General features: G+C 42.6%; 1 protein-coding gene across 1 annotated transcript; it reads left to right on the top strand.

Annotated features, from left to right (window-relative positions):
* The first annotated feature begins 4,151 nt into the window (after positions 1 to 4,151).
* Positions 4,152 to 5,326, top strand: TMEM158 (transmembrane protein 158). Its single transcript, XM_062497081.1, has one exon. The coding sequence runs from the start codon at positions 4,152 to 4,154 to the stop codon at positions 5,091 to 5,093; it is 942 nt and encodes a 313-aa protein (XP_062353065.1). The 3' UTR covers positions 5,094 to 5,326.
* The last annotated feature ends 18,439 nt before the right edge of the window (positions 5,327 to 23,765 follow it).

Here is a 23,765-nt window from a genome sequence, read left to right as displayed (position 1 = left end):
CTGCCCCAGCTCTTGCACGTGGGTCATTTTATGGCTTCAGGGACATCTGTTTGTATAACTGAGAGGGTGGTGCAGAGGCAGAATCTGCTGATGGTAGAAATGCCTGTGAAATTATGATCTTAGTGTTTTTACTGAGAGATGTGTTGACTTCTCTGGAGAGATTATGCCCTTGTTGATGGCCTGCTTGCCAATTGACTGTTCTCTTTGTCTGGGCTTCTGATATTCAGGTAAAGAGTGGTACAAAACTCTGGTTTGCTGTGTGCAGCACATGATCTCTGTTCTCTGCAGATAAATCATTCTGACATGATGTAGCATTAGCAAGCTGCTTAGCCTAAACAGCTTCTGTTATCTATTTCAGAAGCTTCAGTGGCCTTTAAGTATTTAATCACAAATAACTTCTGGCAAATCAACAAGAATACCAAGAAAAAAGGAGAGTGGAAGTCCTGATTACTGTACTTACAATCAAAGAAATACCTCGATGGGCAATACAAAACATCCCTTAGCTCCTTCCTCAACCAGCAAACCACTGGTTATGGATGACTCTTCACAGGACACATTCCATAGACATTACATGATCAGTTCACTTCCTTGCATTACTCTGACACTCTCCCCCCTCATCAGCTGTGAAACCATTAGCCAACCAAGCCTTCTAAATTGTATCACAGAAACATTTTTCCTCAGCTAGGAATAAGTATATCTCTCAGAAAAATTCCCAGGATGATTTGATCCTACTCCTTTCACATAATTGAAACTGTTTTTTTTCTGAGAGGACTCAAGTACCAACTTCTTTCTCTGGGCCCAGCCTCCCTCTCCAACTGCTGATGTGAAATTCTCCTTATTTACCTGGCACTTTTACAGGGATTGGTAATGCATCAATACACATACTTGCTCCCAACATCTTTTTCCTTGTAATTGTCAGCAGGAGTCTTTCCACAGAAAGACACATCTCTGTGATGATACAGCTACATATTCAACCCTGTACTCCACTACTTTCCTGTCTTCTCTCCCACATGCAACTCCTTTCAGAGATGACAATCTCAAAAGCATATCCTCTGTCAAGAAAAGTTATAGTTACTCCCTTTCCTCAGTGCAGTACAACACAAGTTGGCTCAACTGAGAAACACTGCCTGAGCATCACAAGCTTTAGACTTGAATGCAACTACAGATTTCTTTCTGGAATCAGTATCTGCTTAGGATCAATTTTCACAAGCTGGAGTGAGATTTGAAGCTCTGAAACAGCACCCTCATGAGAAGCAATTTTAATGACACTTGGGCAGAAATGCTTTTTTTTAAATTTCATCTTACATGAAGTATTTCACAAGCAATACTTTATTAAAAATTATTAGCTAAAATGTCACTAAAACAATTCCAAAGATTCAGATCGTCCTTTACTAATAATCTTCACCCTCCCCACAGCTCTCCAGTCTGTCTCATGAAACTCCTACTGTCTTGTTAACCCATTATTCCCTTCTAAAATGTTTTCATTATAGCCCACTTCATACCTCCTCTACCATACTGACAAATGCTACCTTGACCTATGGTACATATTATAGTTCTAGTTACAGCTACAGACTCAGACCTGAAAAACCTACACTCTGATCTGCCTGTGACATCTAGGTCACCTTTGGCTGGTCCCCAGTATGTTCATGCTTCAGCCTCTCCAGCCAAAAAACTACTTTGTTCTTTGAGATTTATAGCTGAAAATTACAGAATAGAGCTATAGAGTAATTTTGCTTATTAAGTTTTCAAGTGTGCTGTAACCTCCTTGAACGACTGAATCTGTGCAAAGATCAATTATATGGTAGACCTAGAAATAAAGCATCTGTAAAGGGCCCTGCTGGACAGTGCCTTTCAATCAATGATCTAACAGACTTTCTGCTTCTTCCACCCACTTGGTCAATTATTCCTTGATGAAGAGGAATAGGTCAAAGGCATCCATGCATCTTCAATCTGAAATAAATTGCTGTCCTTTAGCTCTTTGCTATGGAGGTCTAAATGATGCTGAATGCATTTAAATTTCCTGTGGCAGGTTATCCTTCCTTGCAGAAAAAGAAACTTAGCTGAAATCTTTTCCCCTCCAATTTCTTTGCAAATCCCCCTGACTGCATTCAATTGGATGCTGGGAGTGGAAACCAAAAAGAACTGAAACTCTGCCTGAGAACATTTGCCACCCACATATGGCAACAGTGTTCAGGAGCTAAATCTTATTTATGAGGCTTAGTTTCATTTCCAGTCCTTTGTGCCAAAAATCCCAATGCAATGTAATTCGTGCACACAGTGGCCTCACACTTTTGGCATTACTTGCTACACACTAGCCCTCTCTCAGTCTGGTCTGGGGTCTCTAGACATACGATAGCCCCACAAATGAGTGGGAGTGTGGATATGACAAACGACATCAAGAGAAGCATGTAGAGACATTCAACAGGCAATAAAAAATATCTTAGAGAAATATTTTAGAGAACTCTAAAATAAGAGACACTGAGAAAAGTATTAACTGTATTGCAACATTTGAACATGAATCCAGAATTAGAAGCAAATGGCTTGCTTTGAACATTTTATCAGGCGTCTTCCTCTGTAGTAAGCCAAACTATAGGTAGCCAGTACCCTTTGGATGAATTTGGGACTAAACCAAACACATTTTGCTGCTCAGATATCTTTGTAATAGAAGTCAAACTATTCTGGATTTTGTAATTATATATTTAGGCATGGGTTTTAGAAGAAAACTGACTCACTACCTTCATTTGTGTTGAATAATACCAAATTTAAAAATTCACTCTCTCTACCCTCATTCACTACCCTCACTCACCTGAAGGACTTGAGGCTGATATTACAGGAACTCATTTTCCAGGTGAGAATGTGTCCATATGTCACTTTGACGTGGGAGCATGTCTGTTGTGGGACCAATGCCAATCTCAAAGGAGAGGTGTATGGACTTCGATTTTATCCTTTAGGGAAGACTAGTGTACTCCGTTTGCATCTCTATTTGTCAAAAAAGGGCCACAGAGACAAAGAAGTCTCAGTTCTGGATGCCTGCCAGGATAATGTAACTCTATCCCATCTTCTGCTCCAAGTAAAGACAAAGAAATGTTCATCATTTTTGTCAGTAGCTCTGGCCCCGCCCGAGGCTCCGAGTGTCAAACTGCAACATAACAAGCCTCAAACCGTGTCAAGAGTAATACTGTAACTAGCATAGGGTCACAAAACAAGCCAGACTATCTGTTCCGGTTATAAATATCATGCTTATAAAGCAGCGTTTCAAAAACGCTGCCATATCTCACGGCTACCACGCTTAGGAGCTTTGTGCTGCTTGTAAGCAGCTTCCTCGTTTAAATCTTCGCTACAAGGACCGACAGCGCCCGTCGGATGGGTGGGATGCCTGTGGTCCACGGCCAGGTTTGAACGCCGGGCTGAGGGAGCAGATCCTGAGGCCGAGTCCGGACTTGGAGGGCACCGCTCTGGAGGACGCAGCTACGAAGTTTAAACTCCCTTTCTCCGCGTCTCCCCAGTGCCGTCCCGTTCCCTTCCTATAAAGTCGCAGTGAAAGCGTCGGTTCCTGGATGCTATTCCCGGATCCGCGCCCCCCGGCCCGGCCCCAGGCGGCGGCGGGAGGGCGCTGCCAGCCGCCAGCCCCTTTTCCTTGCCCTTGCCCACCGAGGAGGGGGAGCCGCGGGCACCACGGCAGCCCCTGCGGGTGAGAGCTCGGCGGCGGTGGAGCTGGGAGGTTCGCGCTCTCCCCTCGGACACGGGGGGCCCCAGCGCGGTGGCGGCGCGGGAGAGGGGTGTCCCTGTGGGGAGAGGCTCTCCGGCTGAGGGGACAGGGGCGGCCGCTGCCGGCCCGCGACCCGGGAGAAGGAGGGCAGGTGCCCGGAGCCAGCTCCGGCGGGGCGCTGCCGGGCCGGGCCGGGCCGGGGGCGGAGGAGGCGGGGAAGGGGGGAGCCTCTGCCGTCACCGAGGCTCCCGGCGCGCTCGGCTCGTCGCCGCGGCAGCCCCAGCCCCGCTCCCACCCCCTCGCCTGCCTCCACCCTCCTTCCCTTTCTCTCGCTCGCTCGGAGAGAGCACTGTGCCTCCCTTCCCAGATGGCAGCCAGCAGCGCCATGCAGCCTCCCGTTCCTCCTCCTCCTGTCCCTCCTCTTCGGCTCTGAGTTAATGCCATGCTGCCGCTGCTCTTCCCAGCACTGCTAGTCGCCTGCCTGCCGCCCTGCCAGGGCTGGAGCCCCTCGGCGGCTACCAGGGGGCAGGAGGAGCAGGAGCAGGAGCTCTTCTTGCCCGCTGCCAACTCTTCCTCCCGCTCCTTGGGCAGCCTCGAGATGGACTTCGACGGGGCAGCGAGCAAGGAGGAAGGTAGCACCTACAGCCCGGGCACGCCGGCTGTCCCTAGCCAAGAGCCTTTCCCTTCCGCTCCCACCACCTCCGGGCAGGAGCAGCAGGGGCAGGAGCAACCGGGGCAGGAGCAGCAGCAGCGTCCCCAGCCGCAGCCCGCCGAGGACCCGCACTGCAACATCAGCGTGCAGCGGCAGATGCTGAGCTCACTGCTGGTACGCTGGAGCCGCCCGCTGGGCATCCAGTGCGACCTCCTGCTCTTCTCCACCAACAACCACGGGCGGGCCTTCTTCTCCGCCGCCTTCCACCGCGTGGGGCCGCCGCTGCTCATCGAGCACCTGGGGCTGGCGGCTGGCGGCGCCCAGCAGGACTTGCGCCTCTGCGTGGGCTGCAGCTGGGTACGGAGCAGGCGGGTCGGGCGGCTGCGGGGCACCGCGCCCCAGCCCCCCGCCGCCGCGGCCGCCGCGGCCGCCGCCTCCTCCTCGCTTTCCTACCCGCCGGCGGCCGAGCCCGGCCAGTATTGGCTGCAGGGGGAGCCGCTGAATTTCTGCTGCCTGGATTTCAGCCTGGAGGAGCTGAAGGGTGAGCCGGGCTGGCGGATGAACCGCAAGCCCATCGAGTCCACCTTAGTGGCGTGTTTCATGACTCTGGTCATCATCGTGTGGAGCGTAGCCGCCCTTATCTGGCCCGTGCCCATCATCGCCGGATTCCTGCCCAACGGCATGGAGCAGCGCCGCGGCACCACCGCCGGCACCGCCGCCGCCGCCAAGTAGCCTCTCTCGGTGACCCCCTTCTCTTCGTCTTGTGCTGTGCAGGGACGCGGGACAGACTCTGTCGTGTTTTTCTTGTTTGCAGCGTACCACGGGTGCGCGGCGGGACGTGGGGCCGCCTCAGCGCCCGGCCCGGCCCCGAGGGGACCAATTCATAAGCGCGCGTTTTTTATCTTTAATACCCGTTTTAAACGAAACTTTTAGTAACAGAAAAACCCCGCCCCCCAAAACAAACAAAAAAAAAAAAAAAGGGGGGGAAAAATCCCCAAACAAACAAAAAACTACCACCAACCAAACAAGAAAAAGCCCCTCTAAAAATTCAGTGGAGGAAATCAAAGACCCTCCAATTCGGCTGCATTTGTTGTCAGAGTAACGTTTTTGTATAGGATGTTGTTTGAATGGGTTTTTCCTTTATGGGCAGAAAGGGATGTCTCTCTTTGACAGAATGGAGAACCGAAGCAGTATATATATTGTTATTGCTGAAGCTGAACTTTAATGAACCTATCACACTGTATTTCCTGGTTGAAGATAGTGTGTATTTATTATTGTAGCTCCGCGTTATTTGGCTTTTAATACAGAGGTTTTCTTTCTGGAGCCGCTGTAGCCTTTTGTTGGTCTGCTTCCTCCAGGGTGGAACAGAGGGTTTGGCTGGCCTTCCTGTCTGTGAACCTGCCACAAAGCTCCTTTCCTTGTGAAATGGTGTTACCAGGGCTGTTGGTGGCAAAAGGAGAATCCCAAATCCTTTCTCACTCGTGTTTGCCCTATCTGTGCAGCAGATGTGGATCTCTATGCCTACACCAGGATTGGGTGGAGAGGGGTGGGGAGCACAGCTGTGCCAGAGATCCTCCAAAGCAATTTCATCTGCATGCCTCCATAGACTATGGCTTTTTCCTCAGTTTCAGGTTGGGTGGCTTCAGTCCTAGGAAGATGAGGCCCACTCTGAGTTGTGCTAAGCTGTGTGGGGCAAGTCTCTTGTTTTTCTCAAAGTTAATTCCTCAAAAAACCAGCTTAGATGCAGTGTATTTGTTGGAGACACAGTAATACTGTACCTCTTTTTCATCTACCAATCTGCAGGGTTGCTCACAGCAAGTCTGTGGGGTGAGAAGACAGGAGCTGCCAGTCCAGAACTAGATTACAGCTGCTGCTGTGCAAGCATGCAGCTCTTGTTTGAGCAGACAGTTGTGTAGCCTGAAATATAATTTGTTATATACTTCCAACTGTTTAGCCTTATAAAAAGTTATTTCATTTGCCTTAGACATGATTAGTCCAGCTGAAGTTTCTAAAACCAAAATATGAGCTAAGTGACAAATATTTGCAATAGGAATTCTCATTTTTTTTGGTAAACATAGATGTATTTAATTTGCTAGGAACACATGAATTTGCTTGGGCTAATTTGGTGTATTCACAATGTATGGTGGAGATGACTGGATGAAAAGTATGGAAGGATTAAATTCTTAAGATTCCTATATTTTTTAATTGACAACAAAATAAAATGCATGCTCTATGTGTATGCTGTCTGGACAAAAAGAGAAAAAAATTGACAAACAGCAGAAATAAAGATTTTAAAATGCTCCATGTTACTAGGCTTCCTCTACATCCACTGTTCCTCCTGTTAATCCTATTGTTGGGGTTGTCACTTGAGTAAACATTGCAGTTGCATTGTTTTCAGAAAGCAGGAGATCCACATCACTGTGGGAAGTGTTCTCTTGACCTGTTGATCAAAGGGCACCTGCCACTGTATGCCTAGTTTAGAGAGCCCCTATTTTCTTCCCTTGATGTGTAAAACTGTGTCATTTCCACCTTGTGCAAGCTCTTGTCAGACATTTGACATGCTAGAGAGCAATTCTTTGCCTATCATGTCCTGTGTGACAAAGACACCTATTCAGACTGAAAGGCAGGACTAGCAGGAAAACATGTAGATACTGCTAACAACCTCTCAAAGGAGAAGTGTTCTGCATATGGAATAGACCTCAGAAAAGTTGCCATGCTAGGGAATAATTTCATCTTTTGGATGAGATGCATTTAGGCAGAGAGCTAGCAATTTTTACTAGTAGTTTTTCTGGCTTTATTATTTCATGGTGTATAGTCCTGCACTGTGGTGCAGGCAGCCTGTGCTTAAACTCAAGGGTGGAATCTCTTTTTTGCTTTTCCTTGTTTCACCAGTGATGTGATGTTGTTGGGTTTTTTTCTGAATCACATCAGCATAAACAAAGGAATGGTGCTGCTGTCTGAAACAGGCAGCTTCAGTTATTAAAGGCTTATTATTTTGCAGTTCTTACAGACATGTAGCAGGTGGTACAACAAAACTGGTACAAAATGGCTTGTTTTTCTAACTTCTATCAATATTAGCTTGAATATAAACTTAATGAATAGACAGTGTCACACTCAGAATATTTTGCTTCTTCACTTGAAACACATTATACAAGAGAGGGATTTTCTCATAGTTATTCCATAAATACACTTGTAACTGGAGCTATTATTAAAAAGTCTGCTAAGACACGAATGTTTAGGACACAGGAATGGCATTAAACAAACTCCAAACGGAAATCTTGTCCAGAATAAAAAAAAACCTGCAGTGTTTTCATGGAGTACTGATCTCAGACATAATGTGCAAAGAGCCCTTTAGGGAGCCCTTAGCCTTTAAGCCCTTTAGCCCTTTAGTGGGTTAGGGAAGGTGTTTCCTTAGATCACAGTAACCGTGCGTATAAGCATATTCCCTTCACCAAGAGAGACCAGTTCGTGTTTCTGTGTCTTAAAGAGGAGTTTAAGGCACAGCAAGGGGCACAGGGATTACCTGCTGTATGGGCTTTAGGCTGGATCTAACTCCCTGAACCCTCGAGTTTCAGTGAGGTGGCTTCTGTAAAGAACAGACAGTGGAGATGCACTATGCAAACTGCAAGGTTTCTTCGATCACTGTTACACCTAACATCAATAATTCTGCTCCTGTAGCTGCGGCTGCTACTATGACTCTAAGAACTGAGTAACTTTTGCCTTTATCCATGGGAATTTCATGTGAATGCAACCTGGAAGAGGCAAGCCCGGGGGAATGTGAAATTACACATCTGCATGCCAGCTAGTTTAAGGTTACAAATTTAGACACAGAAACGTCTATTTCTTTTCTTCTTCACTGGGAGTGGAGCTTTATTGTCTCTTAGCTGGAGTTGATTCTAAGTAATTTTTATTGATTTGGGTTTGTTTTTTAAGACCAGCTGGTAGTAGGGTCAGCACAAGAGCAGATTAGTCACCCTGTATAATCCTTTATGTACTCAAAGAGGGCATATATTTGTATACATCTATCTACATATGAGGACTCTACATATCAACATATGAGGACACACCATGTAGAACAGAAAGTTAAAGCAGAAATGAGAAAAGGGATGATGAGAAACAATACTGAGAAAGTTGTACTGACTTTCCTTCACTATTTGTTGGAACATGTTTCCTGGTAAGTTATCTTGACTTTATTTACATATGAGTGTTTGATGGAAAGCAAGGGATATCTAGGAACAGAGAGAGTTTCTTGATTTACTTTTAAAAATGTAATTCAACTCTATTACAGATTTTTGTTTTCATTTCAGGAACCAGGAACAATCTTGATATTCAGCATTAGAAGGTACTACACTTGCGTGCTAGTGTTAGACTGGTACAATTTTTTTCTGTATATTCAGACCTCAGAATTTTATCTCTCACCTGTTTTCTTAGTTATGTTTCACAAATGTGTTGGAAGCATAAGTATACAGAGCAATATGTACTTTTAGCATGGATGCGGTTTTGCTGTTACTTAGTGCCACATTGATTCCAATAATAAAAATACAAAAATGTAGTACATATAATAGTTATATAATAGTTATATATTATGTAAGTACACTGTTGCTCAATAGGTTTTCAGTAAGCAAGCATTTCTGTATGTCGAGAGGCATTTGGAAATTTGGGGCAGAATTGCCATACTAGGTTAAATGTAAGACTTGTTACTTATCCAGGGCTTAGTTCACCAGTGCTTTTGATGATTAATGCAACAGCAGAACTATTTGTACAGTGAATGTTAGTCAACATGAATAAAGGCTACTGAACCAGACCCTAAAAAAAAACCTAGTTAAAAGCTGTAGTTAGCTGAATAACATCAGATGTCATCATCATGACATCTGCTTGCTGAATAAAAGTATCTCCAGGGCTGACATTACATGATCCTAGGGGCCGAACAGAAGCCTAGTGAAATCAAATAGTTAATTGAAGCTTTGTAGGACTGGAGATTGAACGATTTATTTTGAAGATACAGATATATATATATATGTAAGGATAGGTAGGATGTTTTTGTTCCTCTTTGGTTTTTATACATGTAGCTTATAAATCCAAAACCAGGATTTGTCAGTCCAATGTGGGGCCTTGCCAGTTAGGAAGTTAGCTTCTTTCTGAAGCTCGTATGAAAATGTCAATTATTTTTCAAGGAATTTTACAGAAGAAATGTAATTTTTTTCCCCAGTCTATATCAGGGAGAGGCCTTGACTTTGCAAAAAAAAAATTTTGTAATGAGTCTGGGTCAACATGTAAATATCAAATTCCAAATGTATTCAGATTTCAAAGCATAAAAAAATCTTTTTAATCAGTCACTGATTTTTAAAAGCATATTTTTAAACAAAAAAATCAGTTTCCATTTTTCCCCTCAGAAGCTAAACATTTCAGTGAAGATCAGAAGGGCATTTGAATGTTTCACATTGTGATTTTGTAAGTGATTTTTTGTGTAAAAAAATTATCTTCCGTGATTTGGAACTGATAACAGCTTTTGACAGATAAATTACTGTATTTCTTGTCCCATTTTCATAATAGTTCTGGTTAACAAAGCTGTCAAAAGTAATTGTAAATACTACTACTAATAACAATATTTTAAAAGTAGTTTAGCTCATTTGTTGTGTTTCTGTTCTACTGTGCTGAGGAAGAAAGCAGTCTGGAATAAAATTTGGGATATTAAAGATGTTTATTGGAAATAACTGGATGGTGTTTAATTAGATCTGTGGATAGGCTTCAGTCTCACAATCACATCTCCAACTTTTTATAAAATTTGGGTTCATACCTGAGTGTAGCAGTTGAGCATTTATATGTCAATCAGAGTCCCTGGATCTGCATGTTGAGAAAACCAGGATCTAAAACATTATCTCTTATTTTCACTTTCATATTATCTCAGCAGGTTAACAATGTCAGAACAAAACAACAAAACTGGAAGATGCAAATGTCCTGTGAAATACTGTTTCTGCATGTTTGACTTGTTCTTAGCTGTCATAGAAAACATGGAATTAATGAGACATAAATAAGAGATCAGTGTCGTTCTGAGGATGTGAATTCACTGGAAGTATGAAGTAAAATGATATTTGTGCTCCTTGTAAGGTGAGACTTGTTAGAAATACCAGAATTATACCTGGTGTCATTCTGGGTGTTGCTAAGCAACATGAAGTGGTTTAAATGGAGATACAGAAGAAGATCGTGGAGGAATAATAAAAAAAAAAGAGACACAGAAAAAGCATAAAGGGGAGTAAATGTGCCAGCACATCCTGCAAAGTAGTTGCCATGTATGATCTGGGAAAAAGAAAGTGTTTAAAATCATAGAGAAAAAAGAAAACTGACACAAGGTGAATTAGGAACTTGATCATGTACTTCATATTCATTCTTCCCATATTCAAACTTTTCAGTTATTTGCTTGAACAACTGATAGCAGTTTTGGCCCCAAATGGCACAACTAGTGGCAAAAGAGAATAAAAGCTTGTAAAGAAGGCTTAAGAAAAATTAGAAAATGACACCACCATACAGTTAATAAAAGGAGAGCTCACTCTCTGTGTTGCTGGCCGCTAAACAATGAAATAGCAGGACACTTTCATGCATAAGTTTTCCACCCCAGGGAAGTGGTCATGGCACCAACCCTGCCAGAGTTCAAGAAGGGTTTGGGCAGTGCTCTCAGAGACATGATGTACTTTTGGGGTTGTCCTGTGCAGGGCCAGGAGCTAGACTTGATAGTCTTCCTGGGTCTCTTCTACCTCAGGATGTTCTGTGGTTCTGATTCTACTCTTATTTTGCTTCATATGTTCCTTGAGGCTGTAAGGAAAACATGCTAAAATACCATTTTTATGGAATGGGTATGGTCCTTCCATCAGATCTTGCACTGATCTGTGCCAAAGATATGCTTCTTATTGCCCAATGCAAGAATGTTCATCATAATTGTATTAAAGCTTTCCACCTGAACTGAAGCAGTGCTGGTGTGACTGCCTGTCCTAGGCTGGGTCAGGTCACTGCTGCAGACAAGACTACAAGCTGAAATACTGTGGATGGCATTCTGATTTATATTGCAAGTACTTTCTCATGCAAACATTTTAATGACTACCTACAGAATCTTCCCCTTTTTTGTGCCTATCTTCATTGTTTCCAAAGTTGCACTCCGTTTGTCTTCTATCATTGAAAACGAATCATTCTTAAAAATTATTCTTTTTCACTTGGTATGTCCCTCTTCCTTTCTCTCTTTCCATAGTATGCATTTGTCTTGACATTTTCTGCCTTTAGTTTTCCCACCTGTTCTTTCCCACAAATATATCTTTTGTTATCAAGCCCTAAAAAAGTACTTTGGGAAACTGTGCTGCCAATTTCTTCTGCTTTTCTACTCTGCTTCCCACCCATTCAGACTGTACCTCTCGTGCCTTTGGGCCATGACACTTCTAGGGCAAAGATGAACAGGAAATCTTGTGTTGAGGGCAAAACCCAAGTGCAAAGTTGTCTCTCCCACCAGTCCTGTCATCACAGGACTTCTTCAACACATCTGTCCCAGACACTGAGCAAGGGACCCAAGTTATTTTGTCTTCTGGTAAGTGAAAAGTAGACCCATTTGAAGAGTTCCTTCCTCCTTAATTTCTCAAAGTTCTGTGTCTGAATCACCCTTTATTCCTGCACCTGCCCAAAACCCATCTCATGCATCATGGAAGCCCTCACATGTTGGTTTTCCCGTGTATCCTTAATTGAAATGTTAGGATGCATCTCATCTGCCTTCTGCTCTAACCAAAGGTAGGTGTCTCACAGTCAGAGCAGAAACAATCTCACTTAGGAGTGGACCAGAACTGAAAGTTAAGCTTGGCTCAGGTATGCAGCCACAGGGCCAAAACCCACTACTTTTCAATTAAATCTTGGATTCTGCAGAGAGTGAACACTTTGCCCTGGATTATGGGCCATGGGAAGGTTGTATGAGCAACAGATCTGGCAGATTTTTCAAGTGTTGGTCTAGTGGCCTTTTGGCTTTACTAGTAAATGGCTGAGTGGCCAGGCTAACTCACCACAGCCCTCCTCTGATTAGATGAAAAATGTGAGCCCCAGCTCAGACAGGGGCTTGTGAGGTTCAGGCCTTATGAAAACTTGTCTGTGTCCCTTTAGGTGTGGACAAAATAGTATTTATACTTTTCATACTGGTAGTGAAAGGATTAATGAGGCAAATCCCATATGGCATTTTGAGCATGTGAAGCACAATAAAAATGCAAAACATGAACATGATTTTATTCCTTCTGTATTCATTCTTGCACTAAAGGCATGTATAGAGCCTTGTGTTGTTAAATTAAGGTATTCTGCACAGTTTTTGCCACAATTTAGCCAGGCAATCACTGTACTCTGAAAATGTTTTTTTTTTCCATTGATAGGTGTTGCTGTGAGCAGACATATTAAAACAAATCATTACTAAGTGATGAATGTTACTGGAAGAGATTCTAATTAATCCAAAAGAATATGAAAGAATCCCCCAAAACATAAGAAATATTTTTTTGGAGGTGAATATATTATAATTTCGTGTGGAGGTGGCTGGTGGAGATTTAATCGTAGGGCTATTTAGTTTCTTTTCTTGCACTTCGTGTTTCACTGCATTTTCTCTGGAGAATATGAGCTGTGCCTAATTATGCCAGAAAGGTAGTTGCTCCTGAATGGAAACTGGAAAGTACTTTCTTCAGGCAGTACTTTGTATGAATTCTTGAAATACTTTTCATTTCCTCCAGGACATGTAAAGCACTTAATGATGCAGGCACACATCATTTACTTAACACAGAGAGACCCACTTCTGAGCCATGATGCTTATATGCAGCATCTCATCCAGTCCCTAGAGATGAGCATTTCCCATGGCATCTAAATTCCTGCTATCTTTCTGTAGGATTGCTTAGGGGCTGAGAACATGAAGACTGATGTCTTATCCTTCTGTACTACACCCCAGCCACACATGGCCTTTCCTTCTTTCCTGGAAACACAGTTATGGTGGATATTACTGTGAATAAATTTACAGCAAGCCCATGCAAGCAGCGGTTTCTCACAAAAACTAAAATAGCAGTAGCTCTTCATGGAGAGGACCACCTCCATCAGACCTCTCATTCCTCTTGCTCAGCTGGTTGCATTCCATGCCTGTGGAGTGCTCCACAGCTCTGTGGCTGTGAAGCATCCTTATAGGCCCATGCAGGGCAGCTAAGGAAAAACATACCCACCATTTTGCAAATGAAATAAGGCTTGGCCTAGAAGTTATTTTGAGCAGAAAAGATCTTTAGCTGAGCTGTCCAGGAGCGTCTGTGCATTGCATGAGCCGTGTACAGAAGTCTTTATCCTATACTCAGAGTTCTGCAAGCTTTTTTGGCTTGCTTTATTATTATTTTCAGAGTTTGGCTTTTTTATTTTTTTCAGAAATGACTGGTGTTTTTTTGTTCATTTGTTTGTTTTTATTTTGTTTTACGTTTTTTTTAGAATTTGTAGATGCTACCTGGGTATACTTCTTTGCCCTGCATATAAAATGTAATTTCCTAAGCTTTGCTCTAGCTATCCTAATGTTAGAGTGGACTGCTTATGACAAAACCCATCCTCCAAAATGTCACTTACTTGTCTCCATTTCTGAAACGGAGACTCATCTCTGCTCCCAATGAGATCCCCATTGTAAAACTTAAAGGCATCAGCCCATGCTGGGTTAAGACAGAAGATAACTCTTATTTTCTTCCTACAGCTGGAATTTTTCATGCCTGTGACAATTCTGAGTTCCCTGAATGCAGCCAGTGAGATTGATAATGGTGATGCCCAATGCTAACTGAAGTGCCGTGGGTGGAATGGGTCAGAGAGATTTACTCTCCTCCCACACACGAAGTGCAGAAGGAAAACAACATTGGCTAATCTATTTTCCAACATGTGCAGAGCACAGTGAAGCAGAAATAAGAGACTTTGCCTGTGTAAAAAAACAAACGCCCTGAAGCACAAATGCTGAATGATCCAGTTATTAAAGAACAAAACAGGAGCCTTTTTCTGTGTATGTAACTCCTGTCAATTGCCATGAGAACAGCCCCCCTTAACTGCATAATCAGAAAGTCTTTTAACATAGTGACAGGAATAGGATCACTTTTCAAACATTTCCCAATTAATTTCTTCAAATTACCTGTGATTCATCTGATAACTGCACTGTCTTTAATATCTTTGTCTCAATCAACTGGTTTCTATTGTTATGTTTCTTTTGTTAAATATAAAATATAATGCCAAACCTACGAATATGAATAGTGTTAAGGACATTTCTGACCGAAAAACACTTAAAATCACAGTTAAATCCTTCTAACAATGATATTCAGAGAGCTCATAATCTGGAAAACACCAAAGAGTTAATAAATTTCTGTAATATATTTAGAAGACCAGAATCCTCAGTGTTGAGGGCTAGAGACTGACTGTAGCAATAGAAAGCATTCACAGCAAGTTCCCAAGCACGTGTTGTCTGCTATTGCTTGGCAATTAATCATTGTGCTTACTTGCTTCCTAATGTCTTTGAATCCTACAGTTACAGTAAAACCAGTTACTGGTGAAAATGCACCTGAAATATTTTCCAACTACTTCTCTGAGTTCCTCAGGTACAAGAATATTTCATCTACCTGTAAGACTGTCTTGAATAGTAGGGTTTATAAGGTACAAAACGTTCTTTTGCTTTGACCATCTTAATTTTCTTGCCTTTGTTTCCTACAGATGCTGTACTATCTAGTTTTATTCAGCATATTTATAGTTGTGGTTATTCAGGAAGCAGTGGAATATGTGGGCAATTCAGCAAAAACTTTCTTCAAGCAATACTAGGCTTGGTGTGAGCCCAGGAATAGAGTGTGCTGGATGTTTCCTTATGCTGCCTGTTGAAAAGAGTGGAGTGTGACTTCAGAGAAAAATGAAATCAATGTTTGCTGTGGTGATTTTAAGAAATTGATCTTTATTTGTCAGTTCAAAGCACTGAGCAGTCAATCTGGATAAAGCACAAGGCAAGGAGGATGTATCAGCTCCTCTGTTTTGAATTTGAGGGGTTTCCATACTACCATAGGTTTTTATGTTATTTCAGAAAACTGAAATGTAGAGGTTTGAGAAAGTATAGAATACATGAATATGTGCTGAAAAATTGATCTCATGAGAACATTACTGATGGAAAGTACCACACACAGCAGCCCATGCCTTTTGTTTTATTGACTCACCCCATGGGTTGCAGTTAACCACACTGAACTGACGCATCTGAATCTTCTCCTGGGTGAGAAGGAGGGTTAAACTTCTGAGAGGGGGCAGGCCAAGGGCTAGGGCTGCTGCAGGGTTATCTCTGTGCCACCTCTGAGGCAGTGGGCGCGTAGAGCAGATAGCTGGCATGGGTCTGAGGAGGTGCTTTCCTGGTGATAGCTGCTGTGGCTGTCAGTGTGAGTGATACTTCAGACAAAGCAGCACAATTGTCATGTGTTCAGGCTGGTCTAAAGAGGCACTTACAGCTGCTCTGACTAACTCTAGTTTCCATAAAATCATAGACTTGTTTAGGTTGGAAAAGACCCTTAGATCCTCAAGCCCAGCCATTAACCTTGCACATTCGCTAAACCATATCCGTAAGTGCCACATCTACATGCCTTTTAAATACCTCCAGGAACAGTGACTCAAACACTTCCCTAAGCTGCCTGTTCCAAAGCTTGACAACCCTTTCTGGGAAGAAATTTTAATTAACATTCAATCTAAACCTTACCTGGTTGAGGCCATTTCCTGTTGTCCTGTTGCTTGTTACTTGGGATGCAGACCTGTTTACAACCTCTTTTCAGGGTGCTCTAGAGGGTGATGGAGCCTCCGTTTTTCCAGGCTAAACAACCCCAGTTCCTGCAGCTGGCTTCCATAAGACTTGTGCTCCAGACCCTTCCCCAGCTTTGTTGCTTTTCTTTGGACCCACTCCAGCACCTCAATGTCTTTCTTATAGGGAGGGGCCCAAAACTAAACACGGGATTCAAGGTGTGGCCTCACCAGTGCTGAGTACAGGGGGGATAATCACTGTCTTAGTCCTGCCATGCTCAGTCGTGCTGTCATGTTATCGCTTTGTTGTAGGTACTCACGGGAGTCAGAATTTTTAAAAGGTGTTTCAAGTGAGCAAGATTTTCTGCAGTTGTTTGCACCTTAAGGTGCTGTGTAAGTGGAATCCAAATGTCATGGCTGAAAGACATTTGTGTTTACATTGCCTGTTTCAGTTCTCCAGGTTTCTTGCATTTTCAAGGTTTCACACTTCCTTCCCTAAGTTATTTTGCCCCATTGGTGATTTGGCTGCTAGACCTCACCGGACTTCGATGGTTTCCTGTTTTCCCTGACCCACATATCAGAATATTCCACATACAATGTTTTTGAGTAAAAGTATATTCTTGTAATGTATTTAATTGTATATCGGGAATTTTCTTTTCTATGAATGCCTTTTTGAGAACAATGGCAAAGTAAACCAACTACCACAGTTGTTCTCACAGAAGAATCCATTCTTGTCTCTAACTTTGTAAGGTGAGCATTGCTTGTGCCCAAAGGCTTGAGTGATTAGCAGTAACATGATTGGTATTTTAATTCAGGAGTACATCTGGTTATAGTCTCTGTTCACAGATATTTATGCCTCATGTCATAAATAACCAGTAATAGTCTCTAATAAGGTTACATTTATCTGTACATAATAGTGAGAATGGCATTTACAAAACAGGTTATGCCTTGTCTTAAAGGTCAAAGTTGTAATCAGATTACCTTCTGCATATTGAGAAATGGAAAAAAATTAACGTAGAAGATGGATAGCAAAAGCATGTGTTTGAATAATATTTGGAGGCTGTATTGATGAAAGCTGGGCCTCTGTGAGGAACTACCCAGTATATGAATGGTAATATGATTTACATGCAGTTGACCTGTGAGAAAATATAGACTGTGTATGACTTTACTACAGGCTTTCCAATCCTAGCATGAATACACCTTTGTGTAAACTTCAGCAAGCTTGTTTTGATGTGCTGCACACACAAGCCAATACCAAAGCTGTGTTCCAGCAGCAAACCCAGCCTGTGGCACCTTGATGCTTCCTCACAGGAGCCCCACTGAGTTTTCAGCTGTACGCTTCCAGCTTAGCACAGTGCAGCTTAAGAGGTGCAGTGCCATTGCTGCACTGCTCCGAAGAAGTTCTCTGACTACCCCACTTCTCCTCCTGTTCCAAAATGACAGTGGTATTCTGAGCCCAATTTGTGGGTCCCAGACAGTCGAGATGCAGTTGGTCACCAGCCCCTAGACTGTCCTTGGCAGGCTGTTGGGATGCCCTGACTTTGCTTAGCCCAGCTCTTGGCTGCTGTTATGCTCCACATTCTTGCTGTTGGTCATTGTTTTTGTCTCATGCTTTTTGGCTCTGCATGCTGCTTCTGCCTCTGAACATCTTAGCTCTGACCTGCTTCTCTGCTCTCAACCACTTCACCTGATCTAGCTTGATCCCTGACTGCATCCTTCACTACCTCCTCTGGCCATCCCATGCTTCTGACCTGACTCCTGGGATATGAGTTTTTCAAATAAGAGACTAGGAAAATGGAAGGACTGCAACTAAAATGAATGATTTCTCTAAAGTATATCAGAGAAAAATGGAACTGTATATATCTTGCTTTTTCGAGGAAGACAGAGACTCACAACAATACAGATATTCACAAGGCACATATTTGTTTGCTCTACAGGGATGGGTATTTGCTTTAACACAGGTGTGATTTATGATGTAATCACATTCTAATGATGCCATCAAATATGGGCCAGTGCAGTGAGCAAAAGTGACTCATTGGCAAGTTAAATAGCAGAAAAGGAATGAAAATGTGCACTCACTGCATTCACCACATTCACCAGTTGTCCCATTAATGCACAGTGGCATTGTGCAGAACCATGAGCACCTACCTCAGTGTATGCAGGCTCAACAGACTTAGCCAAATCAGTTTTATTACCTCAATATGTGTGTGCTTTAGCCTGCCTACCAAATCCCTGTGCTGGCTTCTCCCCACGAGGAGTGGAGCTATGTCCTGTCACACCCTGCTGTCTGCTTCTCTCTCCACACAGTCCAGCTGCCCATGGCAGCACCCACATGGCTGGGTGCCATCCACCCCACAGCTCCTGTGTACCTATGATTATCCTGTTTCCAAGACAGCAAGAATGGTTATGACAGTAACTGCGTCCAGAAAGTATCACCTCTTTGTCTTTAGAGACCTGCCTTTTAACTCTTTGTAGTGAATTAGGAAAGGATAGATGTTGTGTATTACAGTGCTATTTGCCTAGGAGGAAGGACGTTAAAAATTGCCATAAATCATTTGTTATGTAGTCCCTTAGCTCTTGAACAATTGCCACCAAACATTTATTTATTTAATGAAATGTCCTTTCTGCTCTGGTTGACTCTTTGTAACATAGGAAGAATTGAATCCTCTGTGTGATCAATAAACAACAAGGATTTATTCCCTTGTAACCAATCTGCTTCTAATGCTGCAACTCCAGTGGTTTCAGCATCATTTCTCCTGATTTGCATTAGAGAAGTTGAGGTCAGGACCTTTTTGTTCTTTAGCAAGTAAGAGCAAGCTCTTCCAAATGTAAAACAAAGTACTCCTGGCTGTCCCTAGCAATTGGTAAAATGTCATCATGGCTTGGCATCTTGGGTCTGGCCATGAAATCTAGAAGGGAGGAGGCAGGTGAGATTCCTGCAGCCAGCTATCCATTATCCTCCCACCACAGCAGCTGGCTGACCAGGAGATCTCCATCTACAGGCTGGAGAAGGATTGGTGGCAGTATGAAATTACTCCCGGGTGCAGGCAAACCAAGTGACTCCCCACGGCTGAGCTATAAATTAGTCTCTGCAGCCTGCCAGCATAACCTGCCTGCTGATAGCTTATAAATAAGTCAGCTGCAGAGCTGGGTTAATATTTACCTACATGTTTCAGACGGGTGGCATTCTGAAGATGAAAAGTGTTACAGAAATGTTAGAGTAAGTTATCATTAAGCCTCTGCACTGGCATATTTACTCACTTCTAATAGCTTACAGAGGTGCAGAAATACAATTAAACCAGAAGAAATCTATAGCTTCTTGCCTCCTGGTAGCACCTCATCTTCCCATGTATTGATTTAACGCCTGCACTGGTGGTGTAACATTTTTTTACTGTGTTTTACAAGTACCAGTGTGCTGACCTGATTTCTGTGTATTGCTTATGGCTGTTTCTTTGCTCCTTTGGGCAGTATTTATTAATTTGTTGTTACTGATAAAATATATGGAAGCTTACCAGAGAAAGGCAGGGTGGCTTACCTATAGCATAGATGCATATCTGGAACAGAACTCAATATATTGAAGGGAAGGTATTATTTTGAGAGTAATTTAATTTATTATCTTCTGACAACTTAAGATGTAATTCTTCTTTGATTATATAGAACCTGGTCATCAGACACTAATTCTCCACATCTCAAAAACTATGATACTGCACAGACATCTGTGCTGTGTCTTCAGCTTAGAGTGCAAGAGAAAATCTGTTCTTCACCAAGGTAACATTCACTCTTCCTTACTTCCCCTTGGTCCTTCTGAAAGGGTTCATGGAAAGAATGACTCAGGGTCAATTCCCAGCACATGACAAGACAAAACAGGGATATTAATATTCTTCATAAACATGTGGTCTTTCTAACATAGTCATTGGCACTCACAGTGATATACTGCAACTGCTAAGTATGATCCTGGTCACAGCACTAATTGGATCCAGGAGTTCAGCCTGTGCCAGGGTTTGCTCTTTGCCTTAGCAACGAGGATAAGAGGGGTTAGCAGACCCTGGCACCCCATCCCACATATGTAGTTCATTTGCAAACTTTAGTGTTTATGGCTGTGAAAGCAGGAGCCAGTTTGGAAGTGCTGGATGCAAGAAACAGGTTGCTTTGCTGTGGGTGAAAAGCACGAGGTGTTGTGAAAGCATGATTTTAGATGTCTATTTTAGGATGAGATGATCAGTGCTCTGTAAGTGACTCTTTCTTCCCATGCTTATGGCTGAAACCTAAATGGAGTATTTACGTGATAGGTCTGTACTTGCTTAGATGAATCCCACCCTTAAAGCCAAATCTTAATGTCACCTGGTGTAATATAATTATTCCTTGTCCTTCTCTACCACACTTCTTCCCCAACCAAACAATCCCTTTCTCTGTCACTCTTCAGTGCTCTTTTTGGCTAAAAAACCTACATACTTCCATTTCTAGACTTTCAAATTTGTGTCATTAGGGATCTCTTGTGCAGGCTAACCTTCCCAAGCCAGTCCATCCTGGGGAGTAATATGCTCTGTAGGCTTCCTAAGAGCTGTGCTTACCCTGCAGATGATCCTGCCACTCTACCTATTTCGTAGCCACTTCTGGTTTTGGAACACCTAAGCAAATCCCTTAACTTTGACTGGAATTATATCCTGTGAAGAGCAAATCGCCTCCTATAAGCTCTGAAAGGAATTCAGAAGCATGCTCCATGGAGATATATCTTTTGGAAATGACAGGATGTTCATCATCAGACACGTAAACATGCAGAATATTCTGTTTTCTCAACATCTAACTTCTGTTAGATGAACCCCATCTTGAAAGTCCAGATCACATCTGTTCTAAAACAATCTACAGCAAAACACTAGAAGAAAATAATTGATTTGGCAGGTCCATTTTCATGCCATACTCAGCTCTGGTATTTCCTGAAGGGTCTTCAACAAATAGTGTCTTAAATTTATACTGATTACTTAAAAGGGAAGGAGCTGGGAACAGTGGATATCCTATTTGTGTGAAGTCCCACAAACACCTAATTACTGGACTGGGGGTTTTCAGACACCTATTGTATGAAGACACTGAGAAGTCATTCCTTCCTCTGAAACTTCACTGGTAGAGACAGGAGCCTTGCTTGAACCTTGGCAACAGCACATGCAATACCACTGTTAAACTTGTTTCCATGGTAACAATTTCATGTCACTGAACATCATTAAAGACAATAAGAAATATGAACTATTCCATTTGCTTGTTAGAGTTCTATTGACCTCCCTTTCTGAATAGCAGTTCTCCTGGAAGAGAAGACTCAGGGCAAAACAACGGATGCTGGAGGTGTAGTTGCTTTGCTGTCACATTATTATCAAGAATTTATTTTGATTTTTCAGCTTGGGATTTGAGAAAAAAACGCTGTAAATATGAGTAGGCATGGAAACGTGGCACAGATATTTCTGTCTCTAATACAAAAATAAAGCAACTAAAGATGACTGCAGTTAAATGGCTTGTCCAGTGGAGAGTAAAAGAGAAGTATGAGGAGGCTGAGCCAGGAACTGCGTGCTGTGAAGATTTAACTCCCCCGTTTGGCCTCCTTGCCAGAACATGATGGTTCCACTTCATGTTAAAGCTGGATAAACCACTGTCAGGCTCCTTTGCCACCTGCCCCTCTGGCACAAATTTAAAAATGAAAACCCTGGCAAATCTCGACATATGTGAGCAGCTTAATTCTTCTTACAAAAAGCTCTAGCAATAAAATGGAGTGAGATGCACTTGTAGGAAAATTCAGCAGTTGTCTGTCATTTTCTCTGTGCACTGGGTGGATTTTCTTTTAGCTTACGTAATTGACATTTGTTTTCTTATCCAATGATTTTTTGTGTGCTACACTCTTCTCTCATGGGCAGCATTTGTTATTCCTTGTGCTAGGGCAGGATTGCAGCCCTGGCAATGTAAACAAACCATATCTTGACTCTGGCTCTAAAATCATACTGGCTTCTATGTAAGGCTTTTCCAGCAGCCTAAAGGTTTCCTGTGGCATATCACCTGCAGGGACTTGCACAGCACTGGGGAAAGACCCTTGAAAACTACTGCTGAGAAAAACAGTCCATGAGAAGGATTTGTGAATGCCTTCTCCTCTACATGACAGCTAGCTGTAGCAAGCTGGGAATGGTCTTTCAAAATGGGAGGACAATAGAACAACTGTATGTTTTTTGTATGAGAACCAAGCCCACAGATTCAAATATTTCACATTTTTATATTTGAAGATTTGATATTTGCAGATATGATGCTAGCAGCCCATATTACTCCAGTATGTTAGACTGGGGTGTGAACTATATCCGGAAGGTGCAGAGTGTAGATTTCAGAAGACAAATGGTTCACCAGCTGAGATGTGCATTCAGGATGCTGCCATCTTATGGCAAATAGCTAATTGTCTGCTATCACCAGCAGGATGCCTGAACAAAAATCAAAGGAATGATACGTGTTTCTTTTCTGCCTCATGGAAAGCTGTTTGAGAGGGGATGAAATAATGCACTGTGTAGCTACAGGATTATAATTCAATAAAGAACAATCCCTATTGGATGGACCCTAAAATCAAGCATGGTTTCCCCCAGCTAAACAAAGGGCTCAGAAACTTTCTGGTTAAATGAAAAAACTTATAAAACTTTCAGAGAAGCCTTCAGCAGCTTCTGCTGAAACCTGAGCAGCAGAAGGTGGAACACAGCTTCAAGGGAGCAAGAGGAAAGGTGACATACCTGTTTCTTAAAAACTCCAAAATTATTCATATTCAGGTACAGTCTCACACTTTTTGTTCTGGATACTGAAGACTGACTGTGCCATGATAATTCATCCCCCTTCCCAAAGCCTAGCATTTTGGGGCATACACCATAGAGGTGAGAGGACAAAGTTGGGCTTCCTGATCTCTGAGTTGAATGCTGTGTTTCCAAAATGCACTTTCTTAAATACACGTGAAAATATTTTACATTATACTTAGACAGCAACTCCCTAGCCTGGTGGTGACAGGCTAGATGGGTGAAAGTCAGGTGGGTTCCAACTCATAGAGTAGTAAGATGTGGATTTTCCTACAGCAGTGCCAAATGTAGTGAAGGATTTAAAGTGTTTTCTTCGGTTTCCTTTAGCTTTACAATGCTGCAGCGGAATGAAACACCAAAACATCAAAGTAAAATGATCTGACATTTTCAAAATATTTTTTTCTGCCTGAATTATTCAAAACATTGAACATGAAACTTCAATAAGCATAGAGACTCCTAAACTGTCTCTCACTGACAAAAACAATTATTTGTTACAAAAATCAAATTAGGTACCCACTAGGATTGAATGAGGCATGCAAAAGTTCCGTACATTAGTATTCTGATTTGTAATTTTTCAGGAAAAAAGCCCTAAAAATAATTTAGCATTGCAACTTAATTTTTTTAAAGTAACATACTCCCTACTGGAATGAAAGGAAATCCAGAGACTTTGAAATTAGGGAAACCTCAACCACAAACCCCAGCAGTGGAAAATAAGGGAAACCTCAACTGCAATGCTTCCAGCTTTTTTAGCTGAGCCCTGAATATTTTCCCAATCCCAGGGCAAGTAGTTCCCCAGGTTATAGAACTGTTTTGATGGGGCTGAGCAGAGCAG

This window comes from Cinclus cinclus, chromosome 1, assembly GCF_963662255.1.
Source record: "Cinclus cinclus chromosome 1, bCinCin1.1, whole genome shotgun sequence".
Taxonomy (NCBI): Eukaryota; Metazoa; Chordata; class Aves; order Passeriformes; family Cinclidae; genus Cinclus; species Cinclus cinclus.
Note: the sequence above shows the minus strand (reverse complement) of the source record. Positions and strands in the feature narration are given on the sequence as shown.

Bases quoted from the DNA above. Each gene is read 5' to 3' on its own strand.
- TMEM158 (XM_062497081.1), top strand. From the start codon at position 4,152: ATGCTGCCGCTGCTCTTCCCAGCACTGCTAGTCGCCTGCCTGCCGCCC.